Below are 17,183 nucleotides of genomic sequence, written 5' to 3'. Positions count from 1 at the left end.
GAGATGAGGTCGGGGGGTAGTAACTACAGATTTGCAGTATATTTTGTTTCAATAGCTTGATAGTTAATACATTTTTGCAGGCTGACTTATAAGGCACTGCGTCAATGTGAATCGAGCCAGTTTATACCTTCATTCACAGCTGCCAGCCGATATTTAAATCACATCAGTGTAATTCAGCCTAGGTTACACATCAACATGTTTCAGTTACTTATTACATCTGTACCTCGAGGGTGTAACCTAACATCCTAATAGTCTGGTTTTTAGAAGATGACTGACTTCAGTTGACTGTTTTGTCCAGGCAGCAGCAAGTAAAAACAGCTGGTCGGGTAGCACAGCAGCACACAGTCTGTCTCAAAGGGGAAGAAACTCAAATCAAAGCACTCAATGTTTGCAGTGCGTACTAGTAGCAAATAGGAAGAGATGGAATATCATACATTTAATCTAGGCACATCAATTAACAAATGACATGAAAATGAGATATACTGCATTTGCAGCACAATCGCATGATACAAATTAATTATCAATACAATTAAATAAAACAATAAACTTCCAAAGAAACTGATCGCGGGGGACAGTGCCCCCTCAGTCTCTATGGGCACAATGTCTCTGTTACATATATTCATATTTTTATCGCACCTTAAACCACTCGCCATGTAAACACCTGAATCTTGAGTCAGCGAGAAATAGTAATAGTTAACGTTCAAGCCTGTGTCGTCTGTTATCGTTGCACTGAAAACCTGTTTGAGTATCTGCAGTTCAAAGACATTGTCATATTTATTACTGGATTACAAGTTTCTGAGGTGGATCCGGAATCTCTGAGACCTTGTTCAGAAAGATGATTATTTAGGTCGGTCTCATAACACTTGTCTCAGCCAAATCACGTGATGTTGGGTGTCTTTGAAGCTGTGTTTTGGACATGTAATCGGTCTTAAAAAAAATGTCAAACTGACAGGAAACTGTGTGGCCTACTTTACTACAGAACGTTGTTGCATCTTGATTTCAATCATAAAACAGCTGATGCTGTGATTATTATTCATACATTTTAAATTTGAAATAAATGCTATATATGTTATACAGTATATGTTTTTTTAGAGGACCATAGTTAATAATAATAAAACTACTGTCAAAAGTAATCATTGTATCTTTCTATGTTGTGTCATTTTCATGCAGAGGTGATTAAATTTGTCACACATTTAGTTACGTTTGCTATTAAGTTTAGGTCAACCAAATATGTGTGTGTGTGTGTGTGTGTGTGTGTGTATATAGACACACACACAGACACACACACACAAAATCTATATAATCCTTTGGTGTTATAAAAGACAAAAGTGTGGGTATTGATGTGTCACATTATTGTTGGCTAGAAAATTTTTAAGTCCTACCTATTAATCACTATCAAAAATAAACACATACCTGTATGACTGCAACAGACTTTTAAATCAATATTTATTTTTTAATGTATGGTCGACATTTCTCAGACCAGAAATCTATAGGAAAATAAAGTACAAGGCAACAGACCAACTAAAAAAACATTAAGAAAGAAACTCTTGATTTACTTTACACCGTCAACATACAGAATTTGCAGGCATTTTTGATTGTGAAGTTGGAAATATTGAAAAGAAAACAGTGAAGCAGTAAGTGTGAAATGAAAAGTCCTGATCCATCAAATTTGTTATGGGGGCGGGGGAGAGAGAGCGAGAGAGAGAGAGTGAGAGAGAGAGAGAGAGAGAGAGAGAGGCACTGAGTTTCCAGTTAAGTAGGATGTGACCCCAACAACCTGTACTTTTGCTTAACCCACCAGGAAGCCTGTGTAGATGTTTCATGTCGCTTCCACAATACTGGGAAGTCCCCCGTGGACCAATTATTTACAATGAACATGTACCATTAAACTTTTTGATATGAAAAGAAGATGATTTCATTATTGTACATCAGTGTTTTGCTTTCCGCATGTCCAGATCTATTGCCTGGTCTCCGTGTGCTGAACACGCTGAACTGCACGCAAGCGGTAAGTAAGTGCGCTTTCCACGTGCCGCTCTTTAGGCATTAGAGGGATTACTCCATTTAATTAAGCCATATCATTTTAGACGGAGTTTGCCTTCAATACGTCAAACATGTTAAGTGACCCAGTCGGTCCTCGGCGTCACGGTCGATGCGCCACCAAGCTAGGAGCCCGAATGTGCCTCAGCTGTAAACATGCCGCAGCGTTATCTCATCTCCTATCGCATCTGTGGCACAACCGCAAATGTGAAATATATTTTTTCGTTTTTCAATACTATCATCGCCCGCTTCAGACTGCGCTTAGGATAAACTATTGCTCATTATTAAACGTATATGAATTAAATATATAAAATGTATATATTATTAAATGTATTTACTTTAAACTATTATTAGTAAAAAAAAAATCATTCAGAATCTGGTATAATGAGCCAACTGTTGTCCCTGATATTGTTTTGGTTTAGCTACAAGTACAGAAGTATATAATATGGTCGAAAAATACTGATGTGCTAAAGTTGAGGTTAACCCAGGGAAATAGCCGAAGTACTCGGAAATACTGCTTTCCCTATAAATTCTGGTTATATTTTCGTTCGTTTTTAGGGGCTGAGGTGTGAAGCAGACATAGGTAGGTTACAAAAACCTTTTCTGTACCTTTTCTTTCAAGTATAGACTTCTCAGTAGTCTAGATACCGTATGGATATTTATCGGGGGGCTTCCGCTCTGCATTAATCGGCACTATGATACAGTACGCATGAACAGGTACCTGTATCATGATAAGTCTCCAACCAAAGGTTACTACTCAATAAAAAAACGATTTATCACACAGTTTTCTTTGATTAATCGCGATTAATTGCACCTAACATTAACATTTACAATCAGAAATATTTACACACTGAATCCCAAAATTAATGTTACAACTAATACAAAGGGGAGTATATGGGTCATTCTCACAACTCATTACTGTAACAGTTTTATATGATTTTTGAAATTAGTTTGAAGACAGATTCACTTCAAATTGTCAATTTCGCCTCTGGGCGTAATTATTCAGTTTTGTTATATTACCATTTATTTCTGTAATAAACAAAAGTATTTTGGGAGTTACAGAGAGGAGAAAAAAGTCAAAACTGACCAATAAGTATTCCAAAAAAATACATTATCATACATACTGATTGTTTATTGTGGGTTATATGCAATAAAGTAAAAATATTTAAAATCATATTATCTAGTTTTTTATTCTTTGATTTTTGGGTACATATTCAGTGAAATTTTTATTGTATTTTAGCCTCAAATTCTGTGATTGTGTGCTGCGTCATAACCTAAACGCTGACAATGTTTATAACCAGAAAGGAATATTATAGGTTTCTATTAAAAAAATTTTGCTCATACTATTCATCCATTTAGGTATCAAAACGCAATTAAAGATAATGTGATTAAAGACATAATAATGCATTATGACTTTCAAAGTAACTTTAAGCATTAACACGATGAACTTCCCAGCCCATATATAAACAAGGATAGTGGATGTTTAGTAAACTGTCAGCATGGTGTGTAGCTTTCTGGTGCTCCCTCCCAAAGACTACTGTCACAGAAATGGCTGGAAGAGGAAGCAGAGGATGACCCCAACTGCCCCACAAGACTTAGAATGCACGGTGGCGGTACGACAGGACGGAAACGGCGACCTGGTGCCAGTGGTCGTGGTGAGGTGGAGGACACAGCTCGACGGTGTGTGACCTCCAGCAGTCCTTAATATGAACGGCAGCAGCTGACGTTCACTCCCTCATTAATTCCCAGATCAGTGCAATTTGTGGGGACATCAGCCTCAAAAAAAGCCCCTCTAGTAAAGGAAACCTCAGTTTGATCAGATACAAGCTACCTGTTCACACTTCCAAAGAGCCGCTGGGCAGCTTGTTCCATTTGCAGTGGTTTAATGGGGCTGTCTCATAAGTTTGCATGACTCCTGTGACTAATGTGTGATTTCCTGCCATTCAGGAAGCATGAAACACCTCCGAGGTGCAGAAGTTAAAATGCTGAAGGTATCAACCAACAGGAACCTTTGTGTTCGTTACAACTTCCTGGATGAAATTACGCCCGCAAATAAACAGGTACAATGAGTAACATGATTGACATTCTCAGATATATTTTGATATATAATATATATTGTGTAGCTATACAGGAACAAAAAGATTTTATATTTAAGGCAATACTTCTGAAACTTTTCGCCTGGAGACTCCAGAAAACACTGAATGGATTTGAATGTAACCCTATCCTTTATTTTTGAAACAATATTAGTAGAATTAGCATTATCTACAAATCAGTAACATTCCAAGCTTAACATTAGCATCTGCTATGCATATTTCTACGTATGTCCAGCAAACTGAGGTTTTGAGCTGAAGTGACAGCATTTCTATACTGGAGTTTATACATTGGAAGTTTCGCAAAGTGTTTCAAATAAATGATACTATTATATTTCATCTGTATTTGTGTTACTTATGGTGTCGTTTGCATGTGGTGTTTTTCTATTAGTGGTTATTTTCTCTGGATGGAGTGGTGGTAGAGCCTGATGAAGAATATTATGTTGTTGTGTCTAACTTGCCAAGGCCAAGTATAGGTCAAGGCAGCAACATCTACAAAAATATTGTCATACCAGGTAAGAATGAAAAATACTGTGAAATACGCAAGTTTCATTCAAATTCCCTGAATGCTCTATTGGAAGCTCAAAATCTTTACTTTAAATACACTTACATCATTATAAGTGTGACTGCAAATCAATAGAATTCTGTGGTGGTGGAGAATGCAAAATTCTGTCTTTTTATGGTGCATTGAGGAGCAGCTGCTGTTGCTGCACTGTATTGACCACCAGTCCTTCTGACAGGATGCCAGGACGGCATGATGCTGGAGACGAAAGCGTGCCTAGAAAGCGGTGAGATCTTCCACGTCCTTCAGCGCTGGTCCCCCTGAGTCCATCCATTCAGTCTCCACTGCAGGACTGACCGGTTCTCTCAACCACATTTGAACCTGAATCCAGTTAGAATTCCAGTTTGTCCTGGAACAAAACCAATTTGAAATATATTATTTTTTTAATGGAGCTTTAGAGATTCACACTTTCATGGTTGCCAGCTCTCGTGCTTTTGGCGTGACACTCGTGCTTTTAGACTCTCACGCTCACACAAGAAATCTTATGGCAAATCTATACTATATTGCCAAAGGTATTGGGACACCCCTCCAAATCATTGAATTCAGATGTTCTAATCACTTCCATAGCCACAGGTGTATAAAATCAAGCATCTAGGCATGCAGACTGCTTCTACAAACAATTGTGAAAGAATGGGTCGCTCTCAGGAGCTCAGCCATGAACTGGTAGGCCATGTAAAATCACAGAGCAGGGACAACGCATGCTGAGGTGCACAATGTGCAGAAGTCGCCAACTTTCTGCAGAGTCAATAGCTACAGACCTCCAAACTTCATGTGGCCTTCAGATTAGCTCAAGAACAGTGCGTGGAGAACTTCATGGAATGGGTTTCCATGGCCAAGCAGCCACATCCAAGCCTTACATCACCAAGTGCAATGCGAAGTGTCAGATGCAGTGGTGTAAAGCACTCCAGCACTGGACTCTGTGGCAGTGGACATGTGTTCTCTGCAGTGATGAATCACGCTTCTCTGTCTGGCAATCCAATGGACAAGTCTGGGTTTGGCAGTTGCCAAGACACTGGTACTTGCCTGACTGCATTGTGCCAAGTGTAAAGTTTTGTGGAGGGGGGATTGTGGTGTGGGGTTGTTTTTCAGGGGTTGAGCTTGGCCCCTTAGTTCCAGTGAAAGGAACTCTTAATGCTGCAGCATTCGAAGCCATTTTGGACAATTTCATGCTCCCAACTTTATGGGAACAGTTTGGGGATGGCCCCTTCCTGTTCCAACATGACTGAGCACCAGTGTATAAAGCAAGGTCCATAAGGAAATGTGCAGTGTGGAAAAACTTGACTGGCCTGCACAGAGCCCTGACCTCAACCCAATACAACACCTTTGGGAAGAATTAGAGCAGATACTGCGAGCCAGACCTTCTCATCTAACATCAGTGCCTGACCTTACAAATGCTCTCCTGGACGAATGGTCAAAAATTCCCATAAACACACTACTAAACCATGTGAACAGCCTTCCCAGAAGAGTTGGAGCTGTTATAGCTGCAAAGGGTGAGCCAACTCTATATTAAAGCCTATGTATTAAGAATGGGATGTCATTAAATTTCATGGGTGTGTAAAGGCAGGTGTCCCAATACTTTTGGCAATATAGTGTACATTTTACAGTAATAAACTTAAAATTAGCTACATCTAATGTATTGCTGTAGTTTGCAAACCCTACAGACTATTTACAAGGCAATAAACTGTTACATACATGTAAATGCATGTATATGTGAGTACAGACTTGTCTCGAATTGAAAATCTCACTCCAGCCAGCTAAACAAAGCTGGCAAGTCCGCACCTTAGAAGACTCTCTTGTTCCGGATGTGTGTTTTGTCATGTCTGCACAATCAAGTGCTTTGAGTAAATGTCCCAGCTCCGTGTATGAAAATCAGGGCAGTCAGGCCGCCCTTTTTTTCACTGTTCATTAAGTGCCCTGACCTCATTGTGGTGTTTTAGGAACCAGTTGGAAGCCAAACATTAAGCTGATGATGGCACTGGTGAATGGAAGCAGTACAATTATGGTGAATTTCAGCCGCTGGGAGTATGCAGAAAGGTACAGGGTGTTTGTGAAGTGCAATATCACGCACTGGGATTTTCTGCAGGTACCAACATTTCCACTATTAAAGACAAATTATGCTTGGATTACAAAGTAAAATTGGTAATACCTCTGTAACCAGTCAGGTTTTGTTTTCATTATATTAGACACAGATTGTAGCCTCGTGTTCATTTTGCCAGTCTCTGTGTTACGATTTCTGTAAATGCTTTTACTTTCATATTTTTATATTTTTACATTTGTGTAAATTTTCCATATTTGGGACAAAAGGCAATAAAGCCTTATGAATACACCAGAAGTGAACACTGCTATATCATAAAGCTGTTTGTTAAGGTGGAATTAGGAATCAAATTGGGTTCACATGATGGTTATCACCACTGATATGAAGCATGTATGAGTGATCTCTGCCAAATGAGCAGCCTTTGAAAACTCTTGAACTGTCTGTCACATGTTTTCACAGGGGAATGATACCAGACTGAAAGTGCTGTTTGACTCTAAGAAATTCCCTGCCCTTTGCTGTGTGTTCAGAGTTTCGGTAGGTAATGTTAATTACACCTACGTGTCTTCAGTTCTGCTGCATAATTAAGGAAGTGTTCTCATTCCATTCACCATGGCACACAATCAGCTCTGTCGATGTTCACGGTGCCAGCAGTTTGATTTTTTTTTTTTTTCATTTTCAAAATGAACGCTTACAGATTCAGCCCTTATTTCCTGGTTGCAAAAATAACTGCATTCGACCACAGAAGGAGTTTGATGTTTGTTCTGGTAAGTTGCCGAGCCAAACCTATTGCGTAACATTATCGTCCGAACGTTTAAAGCTTTAAATTGTAAATGACCAATTAGCATTTAAAAAGCTAGGATTGGAGGGTTCTCTTTACGAGAACTCTGCAGTCCAGTGAAGCCTTGCTAATAATGCATTTTTTTGGAAAGATAATAATGTATTATATCAATATACACTCACTGGCCATTTTCTTAGAGACACTTGTACATCTTCACATCCATACAAATATATAACCCAGTCAATCATGTGGCAGCAGAACAGTGCAAAAAATTCTGCAGACGTAAGTCAAGAGCTTCAGCTAATGGCCAAATCAAACACCAGAATAGGGACAAAATGTGATCTAAGCTTTGACCTTGGCATGGTTGTTGGTGCTAGATGAGGTGATCTGAGTATTTCAGAAACTGCTGATCTCCTGGGATTTTCATGCATTGCTACTGCTAGAATTTATACAGCATGGTGCTGAAAGCGAAAAACATCCAGAGAAACAGCCCTTCTGCAGGCAGAAACTCTTTGTTGATGACAGATGCCAGGGGAGAATGGACACACTAGTTTGAGTTGACAGGAAGGGTACAGCAACTCAACTAAATACTCTTTAGAACAGTAGTAAGCAGAAAAGCATTTCTGAATGCACCACATGTAGAACCTTGAGGTGATTGGGCTACAAGACCCACCTATAGGATCCACTGCAGTGGAAACTGAGTCGAGGCTACAGTGGGCACAGGTTCACCAAAACTGGACAGCAGCAAATTATAAAAACGCAGTGCCATCCAGAGGCTTTTCTATGGGCAGGTGCTCAAAGTGGGGGGTGGGGCATGACATGGCTAAGGGTGCATTTTGCTGACCTGATCCCCCTCGGTATATTTTTCTGACTGGGGGAGTGGTCTGCCTCAGTAAATCATGCTTGATAGTTAGTTATCGAATAGTGGCACTTAGGGGCAATTTGGGGCTATTTGGGGCTATTTGGGGCACTTGTCATCCAGGCAAAAGAGGCAGGTGCTAAGGCACCAGTGGTGCCCCCTCTGCCTGAAAAAAATATCAGCTGGTCTGAATTTGGTCCAAACAGCTTGAATCCATGGACCCACCCGGCCTGTGCCAAATCCAGGCTGGTGGTGTAATAATGCGCAGAGGCGATTCTGGGGACCATAGACAGAAAACCCCCTGGAGACCTGCAACACACCCCAGCCCACATGATAAAATAACTGAGCATTATTTTAGTATGAAGTCCAAATCAATAATATCAACAAAGAGAATTTAATAGACACAATTCTTTTATTTTCACTTAATTGTGAAAAACAGAATGCACAAATAAAGCAGATTTATCATTGCATTGTACTATGTATTTAATTGGCCCAGCTGGGGGGGCCCAGGTGACGGCCTGCCTTGCCTGTCCTGTCCCTACATGTGGGAAATGTGTTCTTGGCTCACACCCTAATACCAGTCGATCGTGGCCACAGCCTGACTGAGTGGTGCTGCTGACCCTGTGTATCCTTCTATAGCCACAATTCACGCCCTAATGGCTGCTTCCTGCAGGATAATGCACAGTGTCAAAAAAGTCATGTCCTGTACTTCAGTTGATCTGAATCCCACAGCGAATCTTTGTGTGATCTTTGTGGTGGAACAGGAGATTCACATCATGAATGTGCAGCTGAAAACATGGACCAGCATCTAATAAACCATGTTTACAGAACCTTTTTGAATACATGCCATGAAGAATGCAGGCCATTGTGAAAGGCCAATTCTACCCAGAATTAGAATGATATTCATAACGGAGTGGCCAGTGTGTGTATATTTCCATAGCCTTGTAAGCCCATTCATTTTCACTACTGAAAGAAAAAAAACACATTTAATCTGTTGTGTGTGCAAAATCATGTTGTTAATGCAAAGCCATGCATGTCTCCTTAATTCATTTTCCCATATTTAAATTAACTTTGTCCTACAGTTAGGTCACACAGTAAATTAACCTAATTAAGTACTTTTTATGCCTTTTTGTACACAGAATCTTTGGTTGATTTAAGCTGAAAAACTGTCGCTCAGACTGAGAATCCTGATTAATCACTGCTTCATGTTTCTCTGTGACTTTCTTCCAGCTCGAACAGACCCAACAGCGCCACCCTGTGTAGAGCATCACAAACTGCTGGCCTTTGGAACCGTGGTTGTTTCCATCATCTGTGTCATGGCCTTGATCGTCTGTTTATACTGCAAAAAACATCACGGAGGTTAGTGATAAAAAGACAGGCTAAATGCATCTTAATCTTTGAGGATCCTTAACAGATACTGTCTAACCAATATTATTTACATTGGGATTGACAGCTTGACCTATAGTATTGTAATTTACCACATATAAAATTCATGACAGACAATTCAAGTTCTACCACAATTTTGTGTTTGAATATAAATTATTTTATTTATATTAATATATATAAAATTATTTTATTATCTTTATCTTTATCTTATGCCAGCATTTCAGTCAATCATTTTTTACGGTATGCATGACCTGTGCTAACATACGCAATTTTTCAAATATATATCGATAAGTTTTTGACAAAGCACCTACCCTACTGCTGCTTCAGTACCGGTTCAGGGGGACTACCCCATACAGAGAACCAGGCATTTTATGTTTTTTTATCCATGTGCAGTGTGTAAAATGTACATCTATAGGTTTTTGGGAAAATCACCAGAACAAACAGAGCTGAGCTGTTTCATGTTTGTAGTCCAGTGGACTGTCTAGGCTGTTAAAGAGCTTAAAAGAGGAACTCGATTTCACTGCTTCTTTCCACAGATCCTTCAAAGACTGACAATGATGCCAAAGAGCCAAAACAGACAACTGAGAGCCCAAGGAAGGTCCTGATAATCTACTCCCTGGACCACCCCCTTTATAAGGATGTTGTGCTCAAGCTGTGCGCCTTCCTCAAGGTGAAGTGTGGCACAGAGGTAGTCCTTGACCTCCTGGACTCCACCCAGCTGGGCGTAATGGGCCGCCTGCAGTGGCTGGAGTGCCAGATGGAGAGGACTGGGACTGCACCCAATAAGGTGCTGGTGCTGGTCCTGTGCTCCCGCGGTGTGCAGGCCAAGTGGCGAGCCATGTGCGGGGGACCCCAGGTGACACTGAGGGAGGACAGCCATTCACCCATGGGGGACATGTTGACCCCTGCTTTCAGCCTCATTATGCCAGACCTGCTCCGGTCCGCCTCCTTGGGCAAATACGTGGTAGCTTACTTTGAGGGTATTTGTGATGAGAAGGACGTTCCCTCACCATTCAGACTCACCATCAAGTACAAACTCATGAATCATTTTGAAGAGCTCTACCTCCGGATCCTGGGCAAGGAGAAGTTAGAGCCATGGATGATTAACCATGTTGAGGGCATAAGAGAGAAAGATTATCATCAATGTCCTTCTGGTGAAGCCCTAAAGGGTGCAATTGAGGCCTTCCAAACCTACCAACTCGAGAATACAGATTGGTTTAAGAAGGAGTGCATGGAGAATGAAGAAGAACAGCACCCTCTACTGGAAGACAGATATGACACTTATTCCCTTCGGTGTATTCCGAAGTTCAGGGAAGACCCCTGCTGTGATCACGAGATGGAGGTGGCAGAAGATCATCAGGAAACAATCTCCTCAACTGTGGTAATGTGTTGCAGAGAAAGCAGACCTTCTGTCAATGAACGTTATTCAGCTGTTGACACAGGGCTGTGCCAAATGTATTTATCAGCTGGAGGGGACACGTCAATCAGCATCAATTCTGCCATTTACTCTTCAGTCTTCAGAAGGCAGCTGTGTTGCACATCTGAACAGGCAGGGCATGTACTGCTGACATCTGCTGAGCACAGTTCATGTTTGCAGGAGGAGCCAAGAGGTGATGGAGACACAACGGGGACTGAGGAAGAGTCTCTCCTCTCCCTACGTGATCTCTCACTCAAGGGCTCTGAGCCACTGCACCCACTGCAGCCACTGCAGCCCTCAGAGCCACAGGTTCTTTGCGAAGCTGGTATCTCCTACAAACCTGAAAAGGAGGAGAAGAATCCACAAAACCTGGAGGAGCAAGGAGAGAAGAGACCTTATAGTGGGTCAGACCTGGGTTACATCTCAAGGTCTTCCCTCCAGAGTGAAAACCTCCAGAGTTCAACTACCACGCTGTCAGTCTATACGGAGGATGATGCCACAACCTAAAATTCTGACTACCTTAACAGTGGGGCAGAGTTAGGACAGGGATCTCATGACAATTTGGGCAAAAAATATGGAAAAAATAACTAAACATCAGTTTTATTTTTGCACTTTTTCTGTTAATTTATCTCTATAGTGCCTTAAAATACATATTTAAAATACAACTACAAATAATATTAAAGCTACTTCCACAGATGTTCATGGGACACATATGTACCTTTTACTACATAGATTTATTATTATTTATCGGTTTGTTACATACATTTTATTTGCCTAATATTTCATCATACATACACATTTTAAAAAGAAAATACTGGATCATATCATCTTTAAGGTATAATAATATACACTCCTTGTACACAAGTGATTTGCTGTACTGTAAACAAAGGTACATACTTGTATAAATTTATATATATTACTGCCAAACACATGCAATTCTGGTTCTTGTTTTGATACAATTCAGTTCTGTTTTTGATATTATGCATTAAAATGTCTAAAAAAACATTTTAAATCATAAAATATACTTCTGTATTGTACAGTTTTTTTCCAATTGACCTTAAGGAGAACACACTTATTGTAATTTTGATAGTCCATTATATATCTATATTTTTGTGTGTTGCAAATAGGTCGTGAAGCACTTTGATCCATTTGCAGTTCAGGTGACAGTGACACCCTTGTCTTTACAATGAACTTAAGCTAAACACTGTTAAAAAAAATCTAATTTTCCCCAGGTGCAACTATTTAGTAAGTCAGATTTCCTTTAAAGTACAAAGATGTCCAAACACTTTGGTACATTGGAGGAACCCAATTCATTCCAGTCATGAGAAATTGTCATTGCATAAACAGTTCTAAAATTAGTTTTTTAATATACTGTATATAAAAAATAACATTAACAAACCATAACAGCAATAATATACTAGATACACTTTCAACTGTAAAAAATATAAGTAACATTTTCAGAATGTCCATTCCAATCCCTCTCATCAAATATCTCCCTTAACAGTACTACTCTCTGTGTACCACTAGAAACACATTTTACATCTTCATGTATTATTATTAAATACCACCTAATACACACTGTCTTGATTTGGGCTGTTCTCTTTCATTACAGTCAGGAATATGCAGAATTGCAGTGTCTCAAACATATACAGTGATGTTTGTTCCAAGGTAATTGAGAAACGTTTCTTATGTTTCTTTGGGGAATTATTAGGTTAGTCAATATTTTTTCTTAAAACTTTAATTATATCAACAGTATAGTTGTGCATGATTAAAATATTTCACATTGTTATACCAGTATGATCAAAGCTGTTGCGGTTTTGCTTCAAATTCGTAGTTTGACTGTGTTCTAATTTTAATACCTTATAAAGAACTTTATTTTGCTATAAAATATGACCATGGTAATTTGGAAAAGCAGAGATTCGTATGTATGTCGAGGGATTTTGCTGTCGTTTCTGCTCTCCATTGGTCAAATTACATATTATCTTTGATCTTAAACACTTATCATCCTAAATGTACCGTTCATTTTCTCAAGTTAATCCCTTTGACTTGAACCTTTCATCTTGTAATCACAATTCCGACATTTTAGAAAGAAGAATCTGATGTCTACCTGTCATAGGTCTATGAATAAAGTGAATCGAGAATTCATCGATGTATGGGTGATCTCCGAATAATGAACTAATCAAGAAGATTTACAGAATAATCCCAGAGTACACTTGTTACTCTTTAGTTATACAATAATACTTACAAAGTTACGGGCTGATTTAAGCTACATTGTTAAGGCCTGACCACTGTAATATCTCATCAGATTATAGTCTGCTAAGTAAGGTAAAGGAAATGCCTAACTTCACACCTTCATAGCATCTCCCGCAGAGATAATGAGGAGTTACTGGATTCTCCCTGCCAGTTAATTTATTTTTTGCTTTTATGTTCAAGAATATTGACCGTTGTTTGGAAAATAACATGGCATAAACATATGGTTATGGGTTTGATGTCGCCACACTGCCAATCGCGATCCGTTTTAACTTATTTCCTGTTGGCGTCCAAATCAGGCAATGACTGACAGCCACAATAGGTTTCAAAGCCTTAATTCCAAAGTGAATGTGAAATATCAAATGTAAATTTAATGACTAATCATGATTTTAACAATCCATTCATGGGAAAATCGTTACAAAATAAAAATAAACGAACACACGCATTCAGTGCGCCGTAGGCTTTTTAAAAAGTTTGCAGTCTGCAAATTAAATGCGTACGCTGTTTAAATCGGAAGAGGCACAAAATACTCATAAAATTCATTAATGTATACTTCATAAAATATTAAGGTCATTGTTGGCATTTGAATGTGTAGTACAATACTATTATTGACAAATGACAGTGGTGTTTTAGCCTATAGCCTACATATTGTTAATTGATGTGTTGTGCACCAAATTTCCACTTGACTCTCAACAAGTAATTTTGTAATTAACTTAATTCTAACCCAGATAGCACCCATGTTATTATTTCAACGTTGAATCATCGTTAAATGCGTTGAATTATGGTCAGTGTTAAATTATCAGCGTTGAAACTTAATTGATTCAATGTTGATTTAAAGTAAAAGATTGAAGATCAGCGTTGTTTCTTTGTGTTGTCTGATATGGAATCGATGTCATTTCAACATATGTGTGCTATCTGAGAAATAGATTCGTAATATTATAAATTACGCTAGCAAATAGTAGTGTACACATGAGTGCACAAATAATACATTGTCGGGTATATTTCTATATTGCACTTTGCCTCAAGAAAATATCACCTATTAAAGTGCAACACACTGTAGCTTAGACATGCAATGCAATTACTGACAAACAGCACAAACACATCAATTATCTCACAGCCATAAAACATCCCACTATCGTAATCTCCTTTGTGTGTCACAATCGTGGGTATGACGTCTTGATTAATGATATACTGTCGTGTTTGATTTTAGCACCTGCTGAGAATGTGTTGCAGATAGTCGCTGTCGGTCATACTATCAGCACTTGGTCCCCAAAACAAAAATCTAGGTTTTGCGATCTAACCTTTTACGATTGCGTGTTGACCGCCAGCGTGTTGACATAACCATGAGGACACATGTCATTCTCCGAGACACAATGTGATACCTGGGCCGGGTTGTCGCCGGTCAATTTCCTAACTCCCTTCAGCATACAGCATTGCTCCAACAACTCCAGGCACTTACAAGCTAGGATGAACACGTTTTTAAACATGAACACCGACACTGGCATCCTGTGAACATACATGAGCAGGCACCTCACCACAAGCAACGGCACGTTGACCAAGAGGCCAGTGAGGAACTTGGTCCAAATCCACCTGCAGTTCATTTGCGAGGAGGTCAGCTCGTAAAGCCACAAGACCGGGACACCCAGCGCGATGAAGTAAACAGAAATGACCGTGTACTTCAGGTAGTTGGTGGGGATCTCGTTCCTCAGTAGCATTTCTATCAGCGTGAAGCTGTCCAGCAGGTCCAAGCAGGTGACCATGAAGCAACTTTGTGAATAGTATCGACTCGCCCCGTTCACGTCCTCAATGATTGAATTTATCAGGCAGTAGAGTAATGGTACGGATAGCATCATTATTATTTTAAAGCCTGTGATCCCGAGCAGCACTTTTAGCTGAATCAGATCCAGAATGGACGTCTCCAGTATGAGCACCACTTTCGGAGTGCATGCGATAACATAGATAAGCCACGCTAAATACGCGAAGGTGAATTCCCCGAGGTTGCATCCGAAGATGGAGGTCTTCTGGTGGAATCCACAAGCCCGCTCGCGTTTGCTCCTGGCGTTCTTTATGAAGAAAATCCCCCACCCTGTTATCACAACCAAGTCGGTGGCTACCCATGAGGACCAGTAGAGATCGGTGAACACGATCAGGTAGAAATCCAGAATACCGCCCTGGAAAACGAGGACGAGGAAGCAGAGGATCTTATAGAGGAGGTTGCGCCTGGATCTCCGCACGAACAGGGGAGCGCTCTGCATGAATTCTCCAGATGTCATGATGTATGCAGCGGTGGCGGCTGCAGAGGAGACCAGGGGCTTGGTGATGCTTTCCTCTAGGTTGAGGCTGCCGGTGGACGTCTGTGTCTGTCTCCCGGATGAGGTATTTTTAAGGAGCAGATTTTCGTTTCGCGAGGAAGATGAGACGGGCGACTCCAAACCGCTCACCGCTTCCAGCTGGGAATAGTCAGCTTCGGAGTCTTCTTGTGCAAAGGCTGCAGTCATTGTATATGTGCTCTCTCCTCCTTGCTCGATTTTTCCCAATACAGACGGATCTTTTAAAGTGAAGAGGAAAGGATGAGTGAAACCCCGGTGTGGAATTTTCATATTCATTGGAATGGAGCAGCGTTGATTTTACCATCGTTACTTTGCATCGATCAATTTGAACATTTTATTCATATTACTTACCTTATTTCATCGGACGGTGGTTCATCGATTTCGTTAGAATAATGTAGATATTAGAGAAGACTAACATGGGCAGCAAAATGTGAATGAAAATCCGTTTCAACTTGCGTGCGTGTTGTGCCGAATATACATTATAACACGTGGACCTGATATCCCACACCACAGTATACCAAATTTGATAATCTGGAACTGCATGGTTTTAAGGAATCATTGGATTAAGTGGAAATAAGGACAGGAAAACATTTGGCACTAATGAGAATGAAACTGGTTTAAGTACAAGGATTTCTGAATATAGTGCACAACTCTTATATATAAAATAAGCCTATTATGTTTACACATTCTGAAAGGTTGCCTTAACGTAAATGGTTTTCATTAAAACCAAGCCGTCCAGGGGTTAGGGGTTATTTGATTGGCTTATTCTTATTTTAACCAGGTGATGGCTTAGATTGAGAGCACCAATTGCCAAGGGAAAATACGATGAAATGGCCATTAAAAGGAAAGCAGGACAAGGAAGGGTTACGCTAGAGATTAGTCAGAAATATTCCAATTTACATCCCACATGAACTTCAGCCGCAGGCGACAAGTACCATACAGTATGAGAAACAAATGGTGCCACAAATCTGTTAGTACTACCGCAGATAGAGATTTGCTTGGGGGAAAAAGCAGAATCACTCTCAGCACTTTTACATTTTCCCGATAGTGAACAAAGTGCGAGGAATTTTATGAAATCCTACATCACTTTCTAATTATCTTAGGCCTGTAGGGCCTGTAGACCCAAGGACACCCACCCAGATGGGCAATATGTCAGTATCCCATGATCCAGAGTACAGACAGCACTACTGACCTGTTGAAATCACAACCCAGCACCAGTCAAAGCCCATGTGGTACTCCCCATTCGAGACAAAGTGCAATACATTTAAGTGTGAGACCCCCCAAGACGACGGTGCCCTAGATGGCTGCCTAGATCTCCTAATGGGTTGATCAGCTCAGTCAGAATCCATAGGTTGTTCAGTCCCTTCATGAAATGTAAACATATCTGCAACTTGGAACCATTGCAGAGGGAACAGGAAAGATCCATCTTGCAAATCAGT

General features: G+C 40.1%; 2 protein-coding genes across 2 annotated transcripts; one reads left to right on the top strand and one right to left on the bottom strand.

Moving 5' to 3' along the window:
* Positions 1-1,776: 1,776 nt before the first annotated feature.
* il17ra1a (interleukin 17 receptor A1a) lies at positions 1,777-13,307 on the top strand. Its single transcript, XM_023817827.2, has 11 exons — positions 1,777-2,005; positions 2,596-2,620; positions 3,571-3,717; positions 3,985-4,097; positions 4,519-4,642; positions 4,868-4,915; positions 6,627-6,772; positions 7,184-7,258; positions 7,419-7,488; positions 9,592-9,720; positions 10,284-13,307. Exons 1-11 carry the CDS (start codon positions 1,910-1,912, stop codon positions 11,669-11,671), a joined length of 2,361 nt encoding a protein of 786 aa, XP_023673595.2. The 5' UTR covers positions 1,777-1,909; the 3' UTR covers positions 11,672-13,307.
* Positions 11,880-16,149, bottom strand: tmem121b (transmembrane protein 121B). The gene is made up of 2 exons (XM_023817829.2): positions 16,096-16,149; positions 11,880-15,962 (listed from the first exon to the last, which is right to left on the bottom strand). Exon 2 carries the CDS (start codon positions 15,910-15,912, stop codon positions 14,719-14,721), a length of 1,194 nt encoding a protein of 397 aa, XP_023673597.1. The 5' UTR covers positions 15,913-15,962; positions 16,096-16,149; the 3' UTR covers positions 11,880-14,718.
* Positions 16,150-17,183: the final 1,034 nt, after the last annotated feature.

This window comes from Paramormyrops kingsleyae, chromosome 1, assembly GCF_048594095.1.
Source record: "Paramormyrops kingsleyae isolate MSU_618 chromosome 1, PKINGS_0.4, whole genome shotgun sequence".
Taxonomy (NCBI): Eukaryota; Metazoa; Chordata; class Actinopteri; order Osteoglossiformes; family Mormyridae; genus Paramormyrops; species Paramormyrops kingsleyae.
Note: the sequence above shows the minus strand (reverse complement) of the source record. Positions and strands in the feature narration are given on the sequence as shown.

Excerpts from the sequence above, each read along its gene's own strand:
- il17ra1a (XM_023817827.2), top strand. The coding sequence starts at position 1,910 with ATGATTTCATTATTGTACATCAGTGTTTTGCTTTCCGCATGTCCAGAT. Across the intron at positions 4,916-6,626 it reads GAAAGCGTGCCTAGAAAGCG|GAACCAGTTGGAAGCCAAAC; the intron begins GTGAGATCTTCC and ends GTGGTGTTTTAG. Across the intron at positions 6,773-7,183 it reads CGCACTGGGATTTTCTGCAG|GGGAATGATACCAGACTGAA; the intron begins GTACCAACATTT and ends ATGTTTTCACAG.
- tmem121b (XM_023817829.2), bottom strand. The coding sequence starts at position 15,912 with ATGACTGCAGCCTTTGCACAAGAAGACTCCGAAGCTGACTATTCCCAG.